This window comes from Microtus ochrogaster, chromosome 10 (genome assembly GCF_000317375.1).
Source record: "Microtus ochrogaster isolate Prairie Vole_2 chromosome 10, MicOch1.0, whole genome shotgun sequence".
Classification (NCBI taxonomy): domain Eukaryota; kingdom Metazoa; phylum Chordata; class Mammalia; order Rodentia; family Cricetidae; genus Microtus; species Microtus ochrogaster.
Genome location: NC_022016.1, coordinates 78856782 through 78881273, shown reverse-complemented (window position 1 = coordinate 78881273; position 24492 = coordinate 78856782). Strand labels below are relative to the sequence as shown.

The following is a 24492-nucleotide window of genomic DNA, read 5'->3' as shown; positions in this document are numbered from 1 at the left end:
AAGAGAAAGCAAACACAACAACACAAACTCCCTCATAAAAACAAACAGAAATTACTTTGAGACTGGATGGGATAATTTCTTGCAAACTAGGAAAGCTGACAAAATAAATACTTTTTAGGATAGTAAGAGCAAACCTAATAAAGACTACTGATGTTCAGCCATCAGAGAGGCAATCCTTTCAAAAATAGACTCCAAGTATGCCTCTATTTTTCATTGAGCATTGGAAGACTGGTGCACGGACTACAGGCTGCAAACCACAGCTAATGATTGAAGGAAGGCCAGGGCTAGACACAAAGAAACCACAGAGGCTTTTCATGACTGTGCAAGAGTACAAGATAAATTTAAATTCTGTAACATCTTATAAATCCAACCATTTCCCAAACCACGGCATGTATTGACTCACAAAGTTTCCTGGGACGTCAGGGATTAATCTTAGCCGAAACATCTGGAATCCAGAGGGCAGTTTCCCACAGTCTAAAAGTGTTTAGAGACAGGGATCATCTACCAGGTCAAGGGCACCACAGATGCAAGAAACACGTCCCTGGAAGTACTGCTGACACTCAGTGTCCCCATTGAAGCTGTTTATAGACTGCAGACACTGGTTAGCTAAGATAAAAATCCAGCCCTGGCTATGGAAGCAGAGACTAATTTCTACAGATGGGGAAAATAAGCAGAATGTTTTATACATCCCACAAGCATCAAGAATTAAAATGGAAGCCTACAAAGTCCTCACACATACAATGTGAATGTATTTGCTGACTTCTGAAGCTGGGCAGGCTGGTGACAAATGGGCTAACCCCAAAGTGTCTGAAGAGCAAAGAGAGCCTGCCCTACAATCATGGTACCTAAAAAGAAACATTCACCAGAGAGATTGATAGAAAACGGATGGTCACTGGAGTCCTGAAAAGGATGGTGATTATGTGCCCACGGACACCTGAATTCTGAGAGCAGCCAGATTGGCCTCAGTCAGAGTAGCTGCAGAATAGAGAAGATGGAAAGTATTAAAGTAGCCATGCAAACGGTGTCACAAAAAAACAGAGACAGGGGGACTCAAATATAGTCATGTGTCACTTAGCATTATCTTGAGAAATGCATCGATATAGTGTGTATACTTACACTAAAATAGTTATGACATCACCAGATGTAATACTCTCTGTGGCCCACCGTCACATCTGCAGGGCGACCCTGGCTGAAACAATGCCATGTAAATCATGTCCTGATGTGGAAATGCACAGAACGAAGCCTTCTGTTCTCTGAAGTCAAGGTTCCTCTGGGTATGTATTTCTCTCAAATAGTCAAAGGTCAGTTCACCACGTCTGACAAACAGGAAAGAAATGCCTCCCTCATTTATTGGTTAAGGCCTGAAGGCTGTACTTAAAGTGGGGTCGATGCCGTAAGGGAGAGTTGAACTGGGGTTGATCAGGACTCTGAGGAAAGATGAACTGGGATTATTAAACTCAGGGTAGCCAGTAACAGATCTCTCCCTTTTGGATCAGAGTTATTAGCCCTGAATGTCACCTGCCTGGGAGAGGAAAACAAAACATGTTTTTTATGTAGAAAGTCAAAAGTATTTTAAACATACAGAACTTAACAATAATAAAAGTCCCTAGAGCTGGGACACCATCACCACTAAAAAAAAAAAAATGTCAAAAAGACAAAGATGCAAATACAAACACATTCAAAATACTGAATTTTAGAAAATAAGCATTTTATATTATTGTGATTGATATGATATGATCAAGAAAACTGATGGAAAGTTGGACAACTGGACATATATTTAACAAATTTCGGAAATGAGCCCATGAAGATGAATAGAAGATTTAAAACTAACAATATAGTCACTGAAATAAGCAACTTGATAGGCAGGGCTAATAGTAGCACATTAGAATTAGAATTAAACAAAATTAAGTTTCAAAATAAATAGTCATAATAAGAACAAGCAGAATGATAAATACAGACAAAGAATCCAGGACAAAGAATCTGCTGCAGTCAGATTGATTGACTATCTTAAATGGCATCATAGAACCTACATCCATCAACTGATAGAAGCAGGTACAGAGATCCACAGTGGAGCATGGGGCTGAGCTCCCAAAGTCCAGTCCAAGAGTGGGAGGAGCAAGAATACAAAAAAAGAGGTCAAGACTATGATGGGGTCACCTGAGCTAATGGGTGGGTGCCCACCACCTCTGGCCTAACAGTGAAGGAACCAGCTTAGGATCAAACTAGGCCCTCTGAATTTGGGTGTCAGTTGTATGGCTGGGGAAAATTATGGGGCACTGACATTGAGACCAGGATTTATCCCTACTGCTTGTACTGGCTTTTTAGAATCCATTCTCTTAGGAAAGATACCTTGCTCAGCCTAGATATAGTGGGCAGGGCCTTGGCCCTGCATCAAAGCAATGTGCTGGACTTTGCTGACTCCCCATGGGAAGCCTTACCCTGAGGAGGAAGGGATGGGATGAGGAAGGAAGCAAGAGGAGTGAAGGAGTGGGAACTGGATTTGGCATGTAAAATGAGAAGAGAAAGCTTTTTAAAAAAATAAATTAAAAAATAAAATAAAATGAATCATAAAAATAAGAATTCAGATGGAGAGATGCCTCAGCCGTTAAGTGCACTGACTGCTCTTCCAGAGGACCCAGGTTTAGTTCTCGGCACACACACAATGGTTCAGAAATATTGGAAACTCCAGTTCCAGGGCATCAGCACACAATGCTAAACAGACATTCATGCAGGCAAAACATTCATATAAGGGCATCAGCACACAATGCTAAACAGACATTCATGCAGGCAAAACATTCATATAAAAACATAATATATTAATATTGAAACTTAAAAAATTTTCAAGATACTTGTGAGGCAGACTCAAAACATCTAAAAGTATAGCTCAACATTCAAACAGTAGAAATACTTCTAAGGCATACTTGAATAGACAGTGGGCTAGGACTCCTAATATGTCCTGAATGAGCATGCTGAGTTGGTTTAACACCTATCCTCATACTTTTTAAAAAATGGATAAGAAAATCTTAGGAATTCAGAATCTAAAAGCATTGTAAATTAAGTATCCCTAATCCAAATTCAATATGCTTCTGTGTTCAAATTATTTGAGTGTCAACAAAGACATCAAAAATGGAAAATTCCAGAGTGACTTCATAAAATGGATCAAATCAAAATAGGGGTCAAGATTTTAAAAGTACTTAAATTCTTTTATATAATAACCTTTAGGTGTTAGGTATATTAAGTGTATGTGGAACACAAATGAAGTTCATGTCAAGTGTATCTCGTCCCCAAGATCCCTCCCTTCCCCTCTTCTCTCCTGTTTTCTCATTTTTCTCTCCCTTTCTTCATATTAAATACATGTTCATGTACCTTTATACATATGAATGTACATCGAATACTGTATCCAACACATGAATACCCAAATTTCTTGTCCCCCTCAGTCCTTAGTTACATTTCAAATTAGTGTGTGTGCACGGAAGGACACACACAACACTGTGTATGTGTACATCAGCCTCAAGTTAGAGATACAGTAGACTGATGTGGTATCTTTTGTAAAATGTCAATTCTCACTTCTATTATTGTGGCCATAGATAACATACAATCAAGATTCCAAAAATTTGTTTGTGGAACACAATTTGCTGAATCTATCTACACAGAAAAAGTTAAAGCAGGCATGTTACACACAACACACACACACACACACACACACAATGATCCACTAAAGAAACCAGACATGAAATCATAATACTATGTAATTTTAAATGTTTAAAACCTCATCAAACTAATCTACGTATTATCATATATTAGAATACTGTAGCATCTGTGGAAAGAAGGCCCATAAGGCATTACCCAGGATAATTGTGGGTACCAATAATGTTGCAACTGACCTGGATGCTGTTTTATACATGTACACTTTGCTTGTATTCATTCTATTGCACAAAGGATTAAACTACTTAAATAATGAGATAAAAATGCAAAACTACCCAAATAGCAGTACCAAAAATCCTCAGAAAACACGTGCAATGAAATGAAGTGACAGACAGCTCGTTAGTGTGGACCTAATTAACAAAGTAAGCTGGTCTACAACCTATGGAAGAACACGCAAGGGCAAACCACAGGGCGTCCCCCTGGTAACTCCACCAGTCTCAGAAGCTCAGTGCATCCTCTTAAGGACAGTCACTAAGCAGATGCTTTCAACTTCCCTTGTGGTGAACACAAATAGTTTACAGGAAATTCCATAGGAGTTAGAACCACCTGGGGTCTATTAACTCTAAACTACCAGTCAAAATTGCTTTTCTCCATAAACCACACAGTAAAATAACACCTGGGAACAGAATCCAAATTAAACAGAGAAATACAAGGGGAAAAAAAAAAGTCTATGCAAATGGGAAGAGAAAGAAAGCCAGGAGATTCCAGAAACCATTCTGTGCATATTTGAAGAAAAAAATAATTTTAAAAAAGGTATTCTCAAAAAAATATTCTTAAAAAAGATATGTTTTACAAATTACACTGAATTGTATTTTGCTTCTAAAGACATAGAAAAGTATTGGTAAAAAATGTAGGTGGTAGAGTGCTTACCAAGCATGCGTGAGGTCCACAAAGTTTAGGAAAAATAATTTCACAAAGCAAGATCATGAGTTAATTAAAGAGAAAAAGACACAAAACAAAAAGCTAGACAGCATACTTTCAATCCTGGGTCTGCAGTGCAACTGAGGCCGCACCATCCCTACTGGCCTCCTGGCCTCTGGAAGAGACACTGACCCTGCCAGTGTGTCAAGCTGCTCTCCAAGACCCTTCATGCCTTCCTTCAAAACCAGTAGCAGGTGGGAGACTCAAGTTCAGCTGTCGGCTTGATAGGTAGCCTTGGTCCCCTCGGGACCACAGGTTCTGTGCACTGACTCTGAGGAAAGGTTCCTAGATGATTTGACATCAGCGATGCTAGGCTCTTTCTAAAATCACAGCTGGTTATAATCTTTTAGGCCCAGCTCACTAGCATCAATTGTCCCATTAAAACAAAGATCTTACTTCCTCACTTTCTTATTCAAAATATCACACAATCAGCCCAATATATTTCCTCTGAAAGATCACAAGCCAGGCCTCATTTCTCTCAGGATAATCTTCTAAGTTACCACATCAGTTTTCAGAATCCAGCTCTTCAAAATTCTGTACCTCCCTCCCACAAAATAGACCAAAGCAAAAGCACCACATGATCACGTCCATTACAGCACAATCCCCTTCTCCGCCATCAGTTTGTGTCCCGTGTTGCTTCTCTTTCCTGGGTTAAAACACTGACTGAAAACAATTTGGAGAGGAAAGAGTTTATTTGCTGTACAGGTTGCAGTCTGTCCTTGATGGAAGCCAAGACAAAAATTCGCAGCCCGCACTACACTGGGTGCTCCCACATCAATTAGCACCCCTAAAATGCCCTTACGGACATGTTCAGGCCAATCTGATGAGAAATGCCTCAGCTGAGATTCCTCCTTCCCAGAGAAGTCTTGATTTTGTGTTAAGTCAGCAAAAGCTAAGCAGCATATGTGCAAACTAGACCCAATATACATATAACAGAAGTTTCTGGAGAAGTCAAAGACCAAACAACAGAACTAATACTTAAGAAATAAAACATATTCACAACAATTTAAGATATACTTAAAAACCATCAAATCATTCACAGTAAGCAAAGCCACAATGTATTTGAGTATGATTAATAAACTTCAAAGAAACACACATGTGCACACACACACTGAATTTTTTCAAAAAAATACAAGGGGTAAAGCTCTTCTCAGCAAATTTAATAGGATTCTCTGTGGAAATAATCATGTTTTAAAAGTAACCAAAGCATTTTACACCTAAACAAATCAGTGGCATAAAGGCTGAAGATAAAAGTATTAGAACTCACACCGACCCAGTGAATCTGTCTGTAGGCATCTCTTAAAGCACGTTAGGCAACTAAAATGACTGGAAAAGACACCAAAATAAAACTAAGTTGTGAAACCTAATATTTACACTTGGCACTCAAAATGAGGATAACAAAGGAGAGTGTTTAGCATTTTCTGGAACATACCTGAAGAACACACAGAACACCAAAACCATGAAAAAAATGGAGAACGAGAAAATGTGGAATACACTTATAAGAAAATGAACTATTCTCAACAATTTCTTCCTTGGTGATAGCTTGATTTTTTTTCCTGAGAGTATTTTACTAACAAAATCAGTAAGGACTTGGGTGTTATACCATTACTCCAACCATTGTTTGTGCCCTTGAGAAATGAGTAAGGAAATACTCCAGATGAGCTTAAAAGACTTGGAGAACAGCCTAAAGAGGTTCCCACCTTGGCCAAAAACAACATGATGGAGTCTTAATGGGAAGTAGCTCACATAAAAGGACCCCCCAGGAGTAAGTTGTATTAGGGGACCACTGTGGACACTATGGTCAGTCCTTGTGGTGGGAGAGCATTAAAACAGACAGTACATTATTTCTGAAACAACACAGTGGGGTCTTAAAGGGAAGGAGAGACTTGACAGTTAAAGAATACTTGCTGTTCATGCAGAGAACTCGAGTTTTATTCCCAGGACCTATTCAGCAGCTCAAAACTGTCTCTAATTCCAGTTTCAGTGAACCCAATACCCAATTCTGGCATCCAAGGGTACCACACATGTGCACAGACTAACATGCAGGTAAAACACCCATAAACATGAACATTAAAAATGGAAGATATTCATTAAGAGGAACAATTTAAAGTTAAAAAATGACAGTAGTCCCAATGAAGGGCCTTTACACAGTTGGGTGTGGACAGCTAGTGACCATCCTCTTAAAGGAACAAGCCCATGACCTATGTAATAACTAGAGAGTGAAAGAAAGGTTTTTTTTTTTCCTGTTCAGATCTGGTCAGTGCCACTGAAAACAGAAAATCTGTATAGATTTGTAATCTACTTAATATGTCTTGGCAATGTAATGAGGGAGGGAAGAAGACTGGGAAGGAGAGAGTGGGGAGGAGGGGAGGAAGAGAGGAGGGAGGACAGAGGAGAGAGAAACAAGAGCACCAACTTGACCTTCTACAAACAGAAAGTGTCCTGAAAATGACATAAAATAAATTGACTTCCACAGAAGGTGGGCAAACACGCACAGTGACTTCACCTCCAGGGAGGCCACACTACAGGGCGTACTCAAGTGAACGGTGATCACGTAAGTACTGACCACAGAGAAGGTGGGGCTGACTGCGGAGCTGCAGTAGGGAAGTGTGGCTACACCTAGAGAGGCACTCCTGCTGCAAAGATACTGATAAAGCATGGTGCTTCAAATGTGCCGGCTATGAAAACGGGTTAGCACAGCATGCGAGAGCAAGGGAAGTGAGGGCAATAGGAGGCTCACTGAGAAATGGACCTGCTGTCAAGCCTGAAGGCCTGGGTTGATCCTGGGAACTAACATGGAAGAAGAAAAACCAGCGCTTGCTACCTGTCTTCTGACCTTCATGCATATCCCCCCAACAATGCCCTCACACTCACGTGCACTCACACTCACGTGCACTCACACTCACACGCACTCACACTCACTCACACGCACTCACACTCACACGCACTCACACTCACATGTACTCACACTCACATGTACTCACACTCACATGTACTAGCATGCACACATACATAAAATTTTAAAAAATGTGCAAAAAGGACGACTCACCGAGCAGTAGTGCACACGCCTTTAATCCTAGCACTTGGGAGGCAGAGTCAGGCAGATCTCCAAGTTTGGGGCCAGCCTGGTCTACAAAGTGAGTTCCAGGACAACCAAGATTGTTACACCGAAATAACCTTTCTCAAAACAAAACAAAAACCACCTCTACGCCTCTACTTTTAAAGAGAGCTTGGTACTCAAACATATTCTTAAGTAACCCAAGGGTAAAGAAAAACTTACAATAGAAAGTTTAAGAGTATGATGAACCAAATGTAGAAACAGCATCAAAGCTTAAACAATTGTCAGGTGGTGGTGGCCTTTAAATCCAGCACTCAGGAGGCAGAGGCAGGTGGATTTCTGTGAACTCAAAGCCAGCCTGGTCTACAGAGCTAATTCCAGGACAGGGTCCAAAGCTTTGGAAAAATCCCGTCTCAAAAAACCAAAAAAATAAAAAACAAAAAACAAAACAACAACAATAAAAACTTAAACAATCAAGCTAATGGAGCACTTCCAGGGAAATCTGGGAGTCTTTACAAACAATCAGGGAAAGGTATTTTCCCCATATTGGGCAGGCTTGGGAGACATTCTCTTAGTGACATATGCCATCCTCCCAAAATAATGAATAAAATGTTCTTTGGGCTAAAAGAGCTTTAAAACACCAAATTCTGCATCTTTATAAAGCTTGATAAAATGGTGTTTCAATTTGCACTGTGTATGAGTTGAGCTATAAAATCTGCACCCTTCCCTTGGCATCTGCAGTACTCCAGCTGTCTGTGCCTGCTCTGTTTCGGCAGCTCTGTGTTCTGTGGGAATTTTTTCTTTCCTCTCTTCAGGAATCTTTCCTCCCTTCTTTGCACTTAGTTCAGGGCCTTTGGGGGCTTTAGCTCCTCCTTGAAGGCTCAGGGTTAGCAGACAGCATTGTGGATCTTCTGGAGATTTACACTTTACCTTGCAGATCTCTCTTTCTCCCTCCTCTCTCTCTTCATCCATTTCCCCTTTCCCAATGATTTTAAGACTTATTTTATCATATGTGCATGTTTTGCCTGCCTGCATGTATGTATGTATATATGCTATGTGTGTCCCTGGTACCCTTGGAGGTCAAAAGAAGACATTGGATCCACCCTGGAACAGGAGTTATAAATGGATGTGAACTATGACGTGGGTGCTGACAACTGAACCCAAGTCATCTTCAAGAGCAACAAATTCTCTTAGCCATTGAGCCAACTCTCCAGCTATATGTTTATATCTTTTAGCCTCTACCTCAGGCTTCCTTTGGGTATGGAGGGGAGGGGACATAGGTTTCAAATGAGAGAATGCAGAGGCAACGGCAGGGTTTGGACCATCTGGGGAACATCACTGCTTCACACTGCTGTGCTCCAGAGGGCCTGAGTTTATGTAGCACTGGAAGTTGCAGACCAGTTAGGAGGTATATGATTTTAAAGAACAAGGTTTCCCCATCAACACTCCAGGCCCCTGCCTACCCACTTGCTTTTGAAGAGGGGGCCTTCAGGCTTTCCCATCCATCACTCTTGCTGCCCTTGTGACTGGTGTGGTGTTGTCTGCGAATGCTAATTCTGCCATCCCTTCCAGCCCACTGCCAATAAACTACTATTTAAGGGTGAAAAAAAAATAAAGAACAAGGTTTACTAAATTCTTAATGCATGGCTGTCCTTCTAAACATGTTACATATACTAAATATACAAAAACCTATAGCATCTATGAGGGAATTATAGAAATATCTTTGACAAAAGTCTGGTTTCAAAGTTGGCATAAAATATCACTTAGTTCACTGCCTGGCATAAAGTGGCGATACAATAAATTCCAACTCAACGGGTATTTGAATTTCAGACTATCAGATCTAAACTACAATCTTTCCTGGCAAATCACACATCTTTTCCGATTGACTCCTCCAACACACTGCTTTGGTAGGTCTCATTCAAAACTCTAATTCTTGCCCTAAACCAACATCCCACTCACTGTTAGCAACCTAATTTCCTTACCAAAAAAAGGGGGAGAAAATGCTGATACAACAAGCAATCGGCAGCCATGTCTGCTGTGATCACACTGACTTCCTGAGCATGAACATATCTATGACTCCTAACGGGATCTATTTTCATGTGCTTAAGTGTAACCACATCTCTGGGCTATGTGTATATGACTGTACTTAGAACTCATCACCAACTAATGAAGTAGTCCAAATTAAGGATGTCTCCTGAATTCAAATCCTGGTTAAAAGCATCTGCAGTGGCTGTGTAACCTTATCCACGTCACTAATCTTCCTGAGTGTCAGCTTCCTTGTCTTTGAAATACTACATATTGCCTAATAATGATTTACAAGATTCCTGAAAGGAAAACTAGACCAATGTAGGCACAGTGCCTAGCCTCTAATAAACATTGTGTTCTGTTTGCCAACTTCAGTTTTTCTCTGAGAGTACAATAATCCATGATTATGCTTTTTATTCAAACACTTAACTGCATGCTGTAGCACACTGTTGTTTTACTGTTCCATATTCATTCGGTGGTTTATTAAAATACTCTATGCTCCTTACAGGCAGAAAATGTGATTTCATGAGAAAAGCCTCTGAGCTTTGTACAGTGCTGTGCAGAGCACATAGCCGCTCGGGGAGAGGACATTGTACAAATGGATGTGGGCAGGAAACATTGCCTAATTATAAGTTTGTGCTCCATTTGCTATTGGACTCTGTTGAAGTTAATGCCTAGCATACGCCAACATGAGCAACATTATTTTATGTCCCAGTAAGTCAAGCCAGAGGCAAATAAAAAATTAATTTTAAGAAGTGGAGTGATAGTCTCCTACTTCTGAATAGGAGGATAAAGTAGACTGACTACATTAACTCTTCTGCTACTTAAAAGCACCAGAAAGCTGCTCAAATAACAGGAATTGTGGTGACAAGAGTCTCCAGAGGAGATCACCCCGAAGAGGTGAACTAATAATGGTCCACAGCCGGCTTTCTGCTGGGAACATCTGTGGCTTTTGAGCAATGAAAAACCAAGACTCTCTGCTTTGCTCAACAGTTCCACCTCTGGAGGACAGAGAAATCACAGGGGTTTCGGAACCCCCTGTGCTAGGCAGACAAAATTAAAGACCTAAGAAGCAAACTGCACTGAGACTCCATGGTGCAACATGGAGCTTACTGCCCCCTCCATGATGAGCACTGGAAATTGCAGAATGAGGGAGGCACTAAAGCAGAAATCCTGCCCAAGGAGAAGTTCCATGCTGAGCAAGCAGAAGAATTTCCTTCTTGTGAGAAAAAAGGAAACCTAGAATCATACCAACTCTTGTTAAAATTGAGAGGACCGAAATGAAACTCTCAATAACGTTTTACAGTTTAAAATTTGGAATACAATTTTAAATTCATTGAAAAATTGCAAAGAGGATACAGAAGCAGACACAGATGTGCCCCCTTTCATTGAGAGTCTCTTGGCATGCACATCTGTGATGACCAGGGTATGCTCAACCAAGCTAAGAGTCTCTCTTCAGCACAGCACCGACACACTAGCTGCCAGCTGTATTTGGACCTCTAGTCTTCTCGACAATGCCCTTCTGCTCTTACAGGGTTCAGTATAGAATATGCATAGCATTTAGTCAGCATGTCTCCTTATCTATGACCAATTACTTGCCAATTGTAAGAATATTGCTCAAGTAGTTTATATTTGGGTTGTGAGACTAGTCTGCTGAACCACTCTCTAACCCAGGGCATGCATGTTTTAAAAGCAGTCTTTCAGTACAGATGTGTTTTCTCAAGTTAGACTGAGGTCACAGCATCACTGAGAACCCTTCACGCCACGTGACACCAAAGAGAACATGATGATCGCTTGTGAAGTGAACTTGGGCTAGTTCCTACTCCTCCACTCCACACCACATGGGTCTGGGGATCAAATCCAGACCCTGTTGAAAATTTTTCACCCAGACTAAGGCTTTCCATTCTTCTAGCAGTGCCGTTCATGAGGCAAACATCTATAAACTTTATGAGACCAAATTTAATTTGCTTTTATCTGGTGTGGGTTGTGTCATGTCAAAAAAATTCCTTGCCAAATTTGAATTGTCCATATTTTCTCCATGCTTTCCTTTGAAGGTGTTGTAATAATAAGGTCCTTTTATTTGTTGTGAAACATGGACCAAGGGAACTTTCTTTTTTGTTGCTGTTGGGTTGCTTTGGTTTTATTTTCATTTGTTTCAAAGACAAAAATACAAGGCATTGGGTGGGGAGACTGCCTGCCTTGATAGCCAGAGGACACAAGTTCAACCCCACTACCAGTGTAAACAACACCAGGAGTGGTGGCACACCTGTAATCTTAACACTGGGGGGCAGGGACAAGAATTTCCTGGGCAAGGAATTCAATTTCCACTGAATTGGTTTTACACCGTTTTTACATATCAGTGATAGCATTTGTGTGGGTTAATTTGTGGAATCTCTGTTCTACTCATTTAATGTCTGTGGCTTTAGTGAATGCTACACTATCCTCAACACAGCAAACTGCTGAGGCCAGACGGCAAGGCTTACACATTTGTTCTTTTCAGAAAAATTTTTCATTGGTCATGGAGAGTTGTTGGGGAATCAATATTCCTTGAAGATGTAGCCACAAGAAGGTTTTCCACGCTCCAATGCAGAGCACACACAAAAGTAGACTTAGTGAGTTATTTTTTTAAGGCATAGACAAGAGATTGGAAGGAGTTGTGTTGGAGACATGTGGTAGTCGTAAGTGGGGAATAAAAGGCAGATATGATCATATTTCATTGTATACATGTGCAAGATTGTTAAAAATAATTTAAATGCACGTATGCATGTGCCTATGTGTGTATATGTGTGCTCATGTACACATGTGCCACAACACATGTCTGGAATGGGTTGTCACCTTCAACTATATGAGTTCCCAGGGATCGAACTCGGGTCATCAGTTTGGCAGCAAGCACCTTTACATTCTGAGTCATCTTACTGATTCTTCTTCTGATTTTATAAGTTCTCTTTTCTATGTGTCTTTTAGAATATGCTTGTCAATATTTGGTTTTTAAAAGTATGCTGGGGCTTTAAGACATCAAAAATTAGCTGGAGAGATGGCTCAGCAGTTAAAACACTTGTTCCTCTCAGAGAGGGCCAAGCTCAGTTCCCAGCACCCAAACAGTGGCTTACAACCATCTGGAACTCCAGTTCCAGGGTATTCGGTGCCCTTTCCTGCTCTCTGTGGGCACCAGACACATACATGATATAAATGCATACATTCAGGCAAATGCTCTTACATATAAAATAGAAATAAAACATTTTAAAAGTTAACCACAAATGGACTGGGAACACAGCTCACTGGCAGAGCATCTGCCTGATATGCACAGGATTCAGCACCAAAAAAAAAAGAAGAAGAAATCATTACATCATGGGTTCTAAAGCTCACGAGGTTTCAAATACTTAATCTTCCACTCTGTCAGAGTTGCACATTTCTCTGCTCTACTCTTCTTCATCCACGTTTGCTCCTTCACACCACACCCAGACCACATATATTTTGGTAAAATTAAACGTTCAATCTGATACTGCCAGAAATACTATAGATTCCAATTTAAAATCTGTTTCTTGCTGCTCATAGATGAAGGGCAGGATAGATATGAACCTAAAGTAGATAATTGCTACCTTACAGACAGCAATGAATTCTTGTGTTTTAGCAATGTAGAAATGTACATTTTTAGATAGTACTACATTTTAGGGTATAGCAAATTATTAGGGAATGTAGAAATAACATGTGTTATAATAAACATACAAAAAGTTCAACATTCCCCATCGCAATACTATTAGAAAAGTCAGCAAACAAATAATTCATCCTGTGTGAATGTTAGAGCAATAGCCACAACACAATAGTTTTTAAAAACTGAACAACTGAAGTGGTAAAAAGGAAAAAGAAATATAAATTTTAATCTAAACAAAAGCTACAACAATCCTAATTAAAATGCAAGATTTTTACTTTTGTAAAAGAAAACTGATATGACTTTTTTGAAAAATACAAACTACAAGTAGTAGTAGATTAATTGATGAAATCCAAAAACCTAACACAAAAATATTATACTGTTATGACTCCAAGTTACCACAAATATAAACACATTTGTGTACTTTATCTCAGAAAATATTGTATCCTGCTCTTCCCTAAAATGAAGCCAAACCCTGACCTGCTCTTCTCTCTTTGTATATTTATTGATGTGTAGGTCAACTCAAGAACTGATTTGAACGAGGTACTCCACACGTCCCCTTTCTCCCTTGTCTGCCTAGAGAACCAAATACACCTTCCCCAGATGGAATCTTCTCACTGGGTCACAAAACAAGACTTCCACATACACACTTACTCAAGAAATAAACAGATAAATACATGTAATAAAATACATAAAGATAATAATCAAAAGGCATTCTGCATGACTCTGGCCAAGCAGGAAGTTAGTTATGTGGCTTCTAGTAAACCCAGCAATTCCTTCAGAGAATGTATTTTCCTTCCGCATAACTAAGAATCACAACCTGTAAGCACCTTGGCTGGTTTGGGGAGCCTATTTAATAAAATAAGAACTATATTATTAAAGAAGAGAAAACACTAGGAACTAACGCAGATGTGCCTTGCGTGAGCCTGATGGGTTTTCAGGACGTCCTTGACCCGGTCGTGGATCTCATCGCAGTTTGAAGGTGAACACCAGTCAGAGTGGAACCTGTGGGTACAAAGAAGAGTAGCTCTTAAAGAGAGGAAAGAAACAAAACTTTTCCCAAACTTTATAACCTCCAAATAATATGCTTTCTCCCCGTGGCCAGCAATGAGGAGAAAGAGCTCATTCACGCACTCATTCTCAGCTGCCCTATCAATTTCCTGCAAGGTCTAAAATAATTAACTTTGACATGTATTTGGGAGACGGGACCTACATATCTGATCACTATAATGATTTTGACACATCACTCTTCAGCACTTATCTCTACATAAAGATGTAGATGTTCACATCAGAAGAATAATTCCATGTACAATGTCTTTAAAATTAGCACTTATTTTCTAATAATTGATATCCCCTAAAACTATGTGGAAGAAACAGGAAGTTACAACCCACAAATTTTATGAAATAAGCAACGTGTGTGCGTGTGTGTGTGTGTGTGTGTGTGTGTGTGCGTGTGTATGAAATGAAAAAAAATCTCTAAATCCACTCACATTTCCATTTCCACTCAGAATGGGAATTATTCTGAAATATTCCATTTCTGAATAGGAACAAAATGGTCCCATCTCAACAAAGGTGCATCACCTCTCTATCCGCTATGAGAATCAAACTTGTAAAGGAACGAAGTATTTAAATATAGATGAGAAAATTATAAATTTAATTAAAGTCTACACACTGGGATTTAAAATGTCAGAGAAGAAATAAAACATCTTTTCATTCTGCTCTTCTTTAATTCAAAATTGACATTCATATAATTAAGCTATTTTATTTTATTCAGGTCATCCTGAAAAGTTCCTGATTCCCTTATTTATAATGCATGTATTTAAAGTGTTATTGATAATTCCCCTATAAAAAATAGTGTGTTAATATATTACTTAAATCTGGTTCCCTTTTTGTTCTCAGCTTGTTCTTACTTACAAAATTTGAATATTACACTATTACACAAAGTATAGGTTATTAAATAGGTGGATGTTGAAATGATATACTTTAAATGGCATAATCAATAGACAATCAATTTAATAGATAATCCCAAACAATCTCTCACATAGACAAAAGAAAAACTAGTTTCACCTATGCCAGTGGATTGGTAGAACAATTATTTGAGTACATGAAGCCCATTGTGGAACGCTAAGATCCAACTGTGCAACTCCAGAGCCTCCCAATGGCACTATGAGCATCTAGATCCACTAGTCTGTGCTATGGCGTAAGGAATGCTTGCCTCACAATCTTTAATATGATTTACAAAAGAAAAAAACTTAGCATGATTTAAAAGGGCACCAATTCCCTTTTAATTAGGTATGCTAATATCTAAGCCTGATTTTAGCAACATTGTAAAGTGTAAAACAAATCTGGGTCATAATATTAATATTTATACTTAGAGAAAATGTGCTCCTGAAATACAATCAAAATTGAAACCATTTTATGGCATGGAAATTTCTTGAGGTATTTTTTAAGTGGGTGAAAAGAAAAAAGCATTTGGACTAAAACAAGGATTCAGTGGCATAAACTGATAACATTTTTAAAATCTGTTTATTATACACCATGATCAAAAAGTTAGCATCTTATACTGTAATCTTAGAGAAAATGTAATTTTAATGAGTACTATACATATAAACTTCTGACGCTGTGCCTCTGACATACAACTTCTAGACCAGACTTTGACCTGGGATAGACAATACACATTGGTTTCAGTTTCACTTACAATGTGTCATGACTACAATGGATCGTGTAAACACCTGCAAATGCATCGCTAGTGACCTAGAAACACCAAACCTGAGAGTGCCATCCATTTAAAGAGGACTACTGAGTCCTGGAAAGAATAAAACGATTTGCTCCTAGTAATATGAATTGAATGCTAGGGGTATGTCCTTCTTTATAGATTAAATACATGAGTTCAAACTAATTCACTATTTATTTTAAATGTGCCTTATTTTCATTGAATCAAAAGTAAAACAGTTAATTTTGAATATTAAGAGCACTCGTTTTACTTTAGCAAAAAGCTTAACCACATTTATTTGGCATGAAAGTAAATTATCCTAACTCTCCTTAGGCAGACACAGGAGGATCAGCACAAGGTGAGGCCAGTCTGGTCTACATAGCAATTTCCAGGACAGCTGAGGTTACAGAGTGAAACCAGGTTTCAGTAAGACTTGAGGGAAGATGGGAGAGAAAGAATGTAAACAGTTACATTTATTATTAAGGTATTTCTTCCACTGAAATATAATTGGACAGCTAATTTTAGCTATATTCAATAAAAAAAATTATAGTTAACATTGTATACACAAATAAAATAACTCAGGTCCGTGTGTGTGTGTGTGTGTGTGTGTGTGTGTGTGTGTGTGTGTGTGTGTGTGCATGTGCGTGTATGCATGCAAACACACACCATGTGAGAATTCTCCTATATCACAATACCATTCCTGTTAGACATGATTCTAATGAACTAGAAATGGCATTGATCAAAATTCATAAAAATGTAGAGAACAAGTGATAGCAAGGTGGCTGGCTCCAATTGGTACATCTACAACACAAGCCCTACACTTAAGCTCAGGGAGTGAGCTAAAGAGGGAGTGAGAAGACCTTAAGAGTCAGAGCACCTACTGCAAGATAGTGTCTTCTAGACATGAAGGGATGATGCACACATGAAAGCTCAGAAATAAGGCTCCATAAACAAGACCTACATAATGACAGCACTGGGAAACATGAACATGAAAGCGGGACATTTCCAGAGGCTCCAACCCGAGATGAGAGTTACAGGAAATCAGTGGCTACTAAGGGAAAGGAAAATCAGATTTCTCTAGGAAAGAGACCCCTATAGATTACATAATTCCAAGACCTAAACACATGTATACATGAGCAATACTAAACGGATCCAGTACGTATGTGTACATGTGTGTGTGTGTGTAACAATAATGAATATAGAAGACGAGGTCATGAATTTAAGAGGGGGTAGGGAAAGACATGGGAGGAGCCTAACGGAGGGAGGAAAGGGGAATGATATAAATTTAACACTCATGCATGAAATTCTAAAAAACAAAGTAAATTAAAAAATATTCTGCATCTCACTACCAAGAGGCCAGCATCACACATATACTCACATTCTCTCCCTCTCCCAGTTCAAATGTTTACAAAGCTAATGAAGAAACATAAATCTATCTGTTCAGAACAGAATGTTTTAATGCAGCAGCCATAATCTTGTTCAAGATAGCTTGTTCATCCAGACTACTGATATTATCTCTACAGCTAATTAAATAATTGTGATTATGCCTGGTGAATGAACGTAATATGTTTTAAGAATTCACTGGCTACTTTTTTATGCCATCTCTAACCATGAAACGTGAGAGTCACAGTGTTGAAAATGTATCTCCCAAGTTTCAATTTTTCTGTAAAAGTTTTTTAAATAACCTAGAATTTTTAAGTGGGTAAAGAATTGTCTTATATAAAAATGGTGGTTTTTTCCCGTGCCAACACATAACCACCCTTCTGACTTGGATGCCAGCATTCCTAGAGGGAGTGCTTTACTCTTCCCATGGTTTATATTCTACTGGATTGCTGGCAGGAGGTAAATGAGAAGCCAGGTGCCACACAACAATGCATGCTTCACCACTGAGACTAATCAGAAAATTCAACCTAGGTTATTTCTATACTTAGGGTTAATCAATAATAATAAATCACTACTGGTCTGATATGGGAGGTGATGTATGCTGTGAACATCTTTTATTGCCATTGGTTAATAAAGAGACTGCTTTATGGCTTAGCAGAGTAAAGACAGGCTGAAAAAGATATATAGAGAGAGTAGGCAGAGTCAGAGAGAAGCCATGTAGCTGCCACAGGAGACAGATGCCTCTGCCAGAGCCTGTTGAAACTTTGCCGGTAGGCCACAACCTTGCGGTGATGCACAGATTAATGGAGATGAGTTAGTTTAGGATATAAGAGCTAGATAAAAAGATGCTTAAGCTTTGACCAAACAATATTGCAAATAATATAGTTTCTGTGTGATTATTTCGGGTCTAAGCAACCAAAACCAAACAAGCAGCTTCCGCCAAAATGGGTCTACTAAAACAACCTATCACAATTCAGATTTTCACTTTAGGAATTACATTAAGTAATTAGGAATAGAGTCCAGATCTGGCTAACAAACTCACTTCAAGTGAACTGTGGGTAGGGAGAAATATCAACATAATATATAATCTATTCCAAGCAAACAATTTTAGTAAGCCTCAAAATTAAAATTTAATTTTATAAATAATTACATTACATGAATATGCTGGTCCCTGTTTCTAATGCCAAACATTCAAAAGATGAAAAGTGTATCCCAGGCTGGCCTTGAACTCACAGTCTTTCTGTTCGGAAAGAAAAGAAAAATGAAGAAAACCAGAAACTACACTTACCTTTCCCTGAGAGAGCCTCTATTTAGCACAGGGCTTTGACAATGCTTTGGTGCTGTTGAGGGTGCTGAATGGACTAGTAAGGTCCTTGCAGAATGCTGGGGCTTGGTACACGGCCTTGGGCTCAGATATTCCTCACACCTTTCGAAGGGATCCTCAAAGTCTCTCCCATGTGGTGTCCTGATAACCTGTTTTAAAAAATACATGTGTATCTATCTATATGTGCATACATACACACACATACATGCGCACTATAAAATGAATACAATATATTTTTGATTTTTAATTATTTATTTTCTTTTTGGAAATTGTAATTATATCCTATTTCCACCATTTTCCTCCCACTAAATTTGCCTATACATCCCTCGCCTTGCTCTTTTTCAAATTTATGATCTCATTTTCATTAATTGTTGTTCCATGTGTTTCCTAAATACATGAAATCATCAGTCAGTCTGTTGATCACTGGTCTGGATAATTAATTGGTGTGTTTGTCACTGGATAAGACTATTTCTCCTACTCTGAGCATTATTTAGTTGCCTGAAGTTTTTGTGTAGAGGTTGAAGCCTCCTGGGCTTTCCCCATCCACTTGAGTAGGGGTGTTATGAGTATTTAGACTGGTCTATGTAAAATAAAGAACACAAATGAATAAACCACCAATTGCTTAGTTTAGCTATGAGGGTCAAGCAGGTACAATTCAAGTTCTCCCTCTAACCTGTATTCACTGCTTCTGGAAACAGCCAGATACATCAATCAAGACAGAAAAATTAACAAATGTGTACAACTGTGGAACTTCTACACAAGTAGAATTCTATTAAGGATAAATAGCTTTAAGACATAAACACAGAGCAAGATACATAAATAAAATGTGAATCATTCCAAGGAGTATTACATTCCACCAGGGGAAGTAAAACAAGAAAGGAGATTAGAAATGCTGATGGGTGAAATGGGAATAGATGAAAAAGAATCCTTTTAAAGAACGGTCACCAGGGACCTAACAGTGAGAAGAACACAGAAATAGAGACCTGGAGACACAAGGGCCATGTTAGGGAATCAGCCCGTGTCCTTAACAGATGAGAGGATGAATAAAGAAGATGTGGTGCATATACACAATAAAGTTTTATTCAGACATAAAGACACAAAATTACAAGAGTTGAAAAAATGGATGCAATTGGCGTTTGTCATGTTTAGTTCAATAGCTCCCACAATGTGCAACATATTAAGGGGGAAACATATAACTTAGTGAAATAGGAGAACCTAGAACAATTGCATCCATATGGCTTAACTACATGAAGAACTATGGCCCACCTCCATTTCACATAACCTTCTCCTGACTCTCTCAAACTTTTGGCCAGAAAAACAAGGCTGTAAACTTGTGAATAGCTTCAGAATTTACTCCAGGGCTTCCCCATAATGATCTTCCTAAAAAGCAAAAGGCTCAATCATCAATTGGGTACCCTTCTCAAAATAATACTGATTCTTCTCTTTGTCTGGACAAGTAATGCCCTTCTCAGAACAGATGAACCCTTTCCTCCACTACTCACCGATTATGACTGGTAAACCTCTACCCTGTGTTTATTAACCCTAAAATTTTATATACAAACTTTATCAATTAAATTCTTCACTGAATGCTCTCCATTAAAATGTTCATGACTCCAAACCCTGTAAGTATCAACTCTTAACTTTTTATTTCCAGAGATATTACAGTCAAGGCAGTATCCTCCCTTTCTGTATCGTGTCCCAAAAAACTTCCCTTGAGGTCATCAGAGCATACAGCTATTGGGGAGACATCTAGTGACAACCCCAATGGCCACTAAAGTCTATAGATTCAAGATACTGTTAAAAGCCCGAGTGCAGAGATAGAACCTTCCGCTAAGATCCTCCGGATCCTTCAGCTCCCTTCTCTGAGGTCTTTGTAGCTGCCATGGTGAAATAAGTCTTGTAGTGGGTTTGTTAAACTAAGTCCAAAACTAAGCACAGGCTTCTAGGACTGCATAACCATTTTAGCCAAATTTTCATGTGTTGGTGGTGCATTGCTGATGGCTCTACAATGTATCTCCCTGGTATTTTTCTATGAGTCTATAGGAGAAGGTTACATTTATGTAAACAAATATAAATTACTAAACTCATCTTTGAGCCAGGCCCAGAGAACCACAATGTAGGCTGTTCCCATTGCAATAGGAATGAGTTACTAAGTTACTTCTCAGATTGTTGCTGGATCTAGGCTTGTGGTTTAGATTTGGTTGTTTTTTGCCTGCTTGCTTTCTTTGCAGGCAATCTGCTCACCTCAGACCTTTTAGCATCATAAATCCAAGTCCTAAATTTAAAACAACCACTGAATCAATGTCCAGTATAATCAGTCAACACTGACAGACTTTCATGCGCTACATGCTCCTTCTAAGCCTGATTTAAACATTTTCTATATAATAAGGCTTTTATGTTGCAGGCTACTTACTGAACATTAATAATCTTCAATTGTCTGCTCATTTTTAAATGACATAATTTCATCAATGACACATTAGGACCACAGAGCTCAATGTTACTGAGATGCTTTTTCAGTTCTCCTTGATCATGTCAAAAACCTTTAGCTTTTAGTTGCTATAATCTGACTCTCAAAAGCTGTGCAAAAACCCATGTTTTGAGATTAAGCCTCAAAAAAAGTCAGGAGGTGGTAAAACTATTAAGGGTGGGGCCTACTGGGAAGTCTTTAGGAGATGGTAGAATCCAGTGCACCTCTCTCATGCACCCTGCATCCTGATGAGGGTGGATTTTCCCTGCCATGTGCTTCCACCATATGCCACCTTGCCAAAGCAATGGGACCAATAAACTTTTAACTGTAAATCATATGTTTCTTTATAAGCAGTTGCCTCTGGTGTCTGCTATAATAATCAAAGCTGGGAACTGGAGAGATGTTCAGGGATTTATCTTACTTGTTGCTCTTACAGAGGGCCCAAGTTTGGTTCCCAGCATCCACATGGTGGTTTCCAACCACTATTAACTCCAGTTCCATGGGATCTGATGCTCTTCTGACTTTCATGAGCACAGCACATGCAAATGGTGTACAGGAAGGCCAAACATTCATATCAGATAAAGTCCAAAAGAGTTTAAACTAATAGAAAATTGATGAGCAGAATGTCAAAACATTATGTATATGGTTCCTAATAATTATTATAGTCAAAATACACAGGAATTCCCTTAATATCCATATTACTATGAAATAGCAACAAGAGTAGAGATGATTTCTAGTTTTGTTACATGATAGTTTCAGTCACAAAATCCTTGTCAAAGGGGAGAGAGAAGCTCATAGCTAGAATGCCACAGGAGCCACTTAACATTTGCTACAATTCATGCTCATGTCTAGAATGCAATGGAAGCCACTTGACATCTGCCACAACACGTGTTCATGTCTAGAATACAATGGAAGCCATTAGGCATCTGCCACAACACGTGTTCATGTCTAGAATGCAATGGAAGCCACTAGGCATCTGCCACGTGTTCAAGTCTAGAATGCAATGGAAGCCACTAGACACACATCCACCATAACTCGTGTTCATACCTAAAATGCAAAAGAAGCCACTAGGCATCTGTCACAACTCCTTTTCATATCTCAAATGCAAAGAACGTGACAGACATCGACTCCAACTCATCTTGCCCTCCTCCAGAGTAGGGACGTTGCTAAGAAGCATCTTTGCATCAGTGGAGGAACTGTGACCAGTTGTTGTCAGCAAAACATAGACAAATGTCCATTTCAAGAAAGGCTCTCAGAAAACAGAGCCTTCTGTTTACAAAGGGGCCTGTGAGGCCCCAGAGTAAGGGAGACCCAAAATGAGTTATTGCATAAAACAAAGCAGAAGTTTAGAAGAACCTTCTATTTGTTAAGATTTAAAATTAAATCTCTACTATATTTAGCTTCTGAAGTTAGGGCCTTATTTGTACAACAAATAGCATTACTCTGAGCAATTTAGAAGTTGATATTTTAATATACTGGCCTTAACATAAAGCTAAATATTCATTTATGTATTCCTTGGGAACAGGCAGCAAGGGAACAGATGTTTGCAGATAGAAAAGTTAAGATTAATGTAAAATAGCAGAAAAATTAATAAAACTCTTGCCCATGATAAGTTGGAAAATAGACCACATAACTTCCAAGCTTATGTCTCTAAGGAAACAGCTGGCAAGAAACATGGGTTGCACTTACTTTTATCTGCATTTAGCAAAGGCTCCTAAGAAGTAATGAGCTTGTCCACAATTTGTTTCCATCAACAGATGAAGATTAGGAAAATATGATAAATATAATGGAGTATTATGTGATCTTTAAAAGTAATGAACTCCTGATACTTGCAATAAAATAGATGATTCTAGAAGCCATTGATCTAAGGAAGCCAGATGCAGAAAGACAAAAGACTCTAACCTCACTTATCTCTAGAGTCTGAAAAAGCAGAGCTCATAAAAGGAGTGTATGGATTGGAAATTGTCAAGGGCGATGGTGGGAAAGCCTTCAATCAAAAGGATGGAGTTTCTTTTTTATTACTTGTTTTTATTTCTTTTATTATATTTTAAAAAACAATCCAAATTTCAACTCCCTCCTCTCCTCCCACTACCTCCAAACACCCTCCTGCCCCACCCCCTCCAATCCTAAGAGAGAGCAAGGTACCTTGCCCTGTGAAAGGTTGAAGGCCTTCTCCACTACATCTAGGCTGAACAAAGTATACATCCGAAGAAATTAGGATCCCAAAAAGCTAGTGCATGCAGCAGAGACAAATCCCAGTGCCACTGTCAGTGGCCCCACAGTCTACCCCAGCTATACAACTGTCAACCACATTCAGAGGGACTAGCTTGGTCCTATGCTTGTCCTTTCCCAGTCCAGTTGTAGTTGGTGAGTTCCCTGCTTCAGTGGATGAACCCTCATGGTCTTGACCTCTTTGCTCATATTCTCATTTCTTCTACTCTTCAACTGGACTTTGGGAACTCAGCCCAGTATTCTGATGTAGGACTCTGCCTCTGTTTCCATCTGTTGCTGGATGAAGGTTCTATGGTGATATTTAAGATACTCATCAATCTGAAAACAGGGTAATGCCATTTCAGGCACCCTCCCCACTATTGCCTAGGTCTTATCTGGGGCCAAAAAGGATGCAGTTTCAAGTAGAGAAGATGATGAATACACACAGGTCTGTTGCACAGCATGGTGATTATAGGTAACTGTATACTTAATATGTAAAAAGTGCTAGGATCTTATACATTCTATAAAGAAGGTAGGTGAAGTGACAGATGTTAAGTAGATTTAATCATGTCTGTACATGTATATGCATATATGCTGTATTATAAATCATGTTCAATACTAAAATTAAATAAATTTTATCATTCACATCTTATAAACTAAGGGGTGGTAAAGAGAAAGCAATGTCCTCAGGAAAGACCTGTTTTGAGAACAGATATTAAAACATACAGAATCAGGAAAAAAGTAAAAAACACAAAAGATATAAGGTCAAAATGGAAAAATACTTCGGACATTCTAAGAAACAAGACAGTAAGACCTTTCTATTAAGCAGAGGGACTAAAAGAAAGGCCAGATTAAGGGGCTGATCTACAGGGAAAAGCTTTCTGAACAGAATACTGTTAGCACTGGAAGTAAGAACAATTAATAAACAGGACTTCAAGAAACTGAAAGGCTTCTTTAAAGCAAAGTACACTGTCATTCAGGAGAAGTGGCTACAGAACAGTAAAAGATTTTTACCAGCTACACATCAGATAGAGGG

At 38.9% G+C, this 24492-nt stretch overlaps 1 protein-coding gene across 2 annotated transcripts in view; it reads right to left on the bottom strand.

Moving 5' to 3' along the window:
• Spata6 (spermatogenesis associated 6) overlaps window positions 1-24492 on the bottom strand; it is a 90422-nt gene that overhangs the window by 6301 nt on the left and 59629 nt on the right. For both annotated transcript variants that reach the window (XM_005353594.3, XM_026781802.1), the window contains 2 exons: window positions 18743-18927; window positions 14264-14363 (listed from right to left, as the gene is read on the bottom strand). In XM_005353594.3, the coding sequence (XP_005353651.1) occupies window positions 14264-14363; window positions 18743-18927 (285 nt within the window). The remainder of the gene's footprint in view (window positions 1-14263; window positions 14364-18742; window positions 18928-24492) is intronic.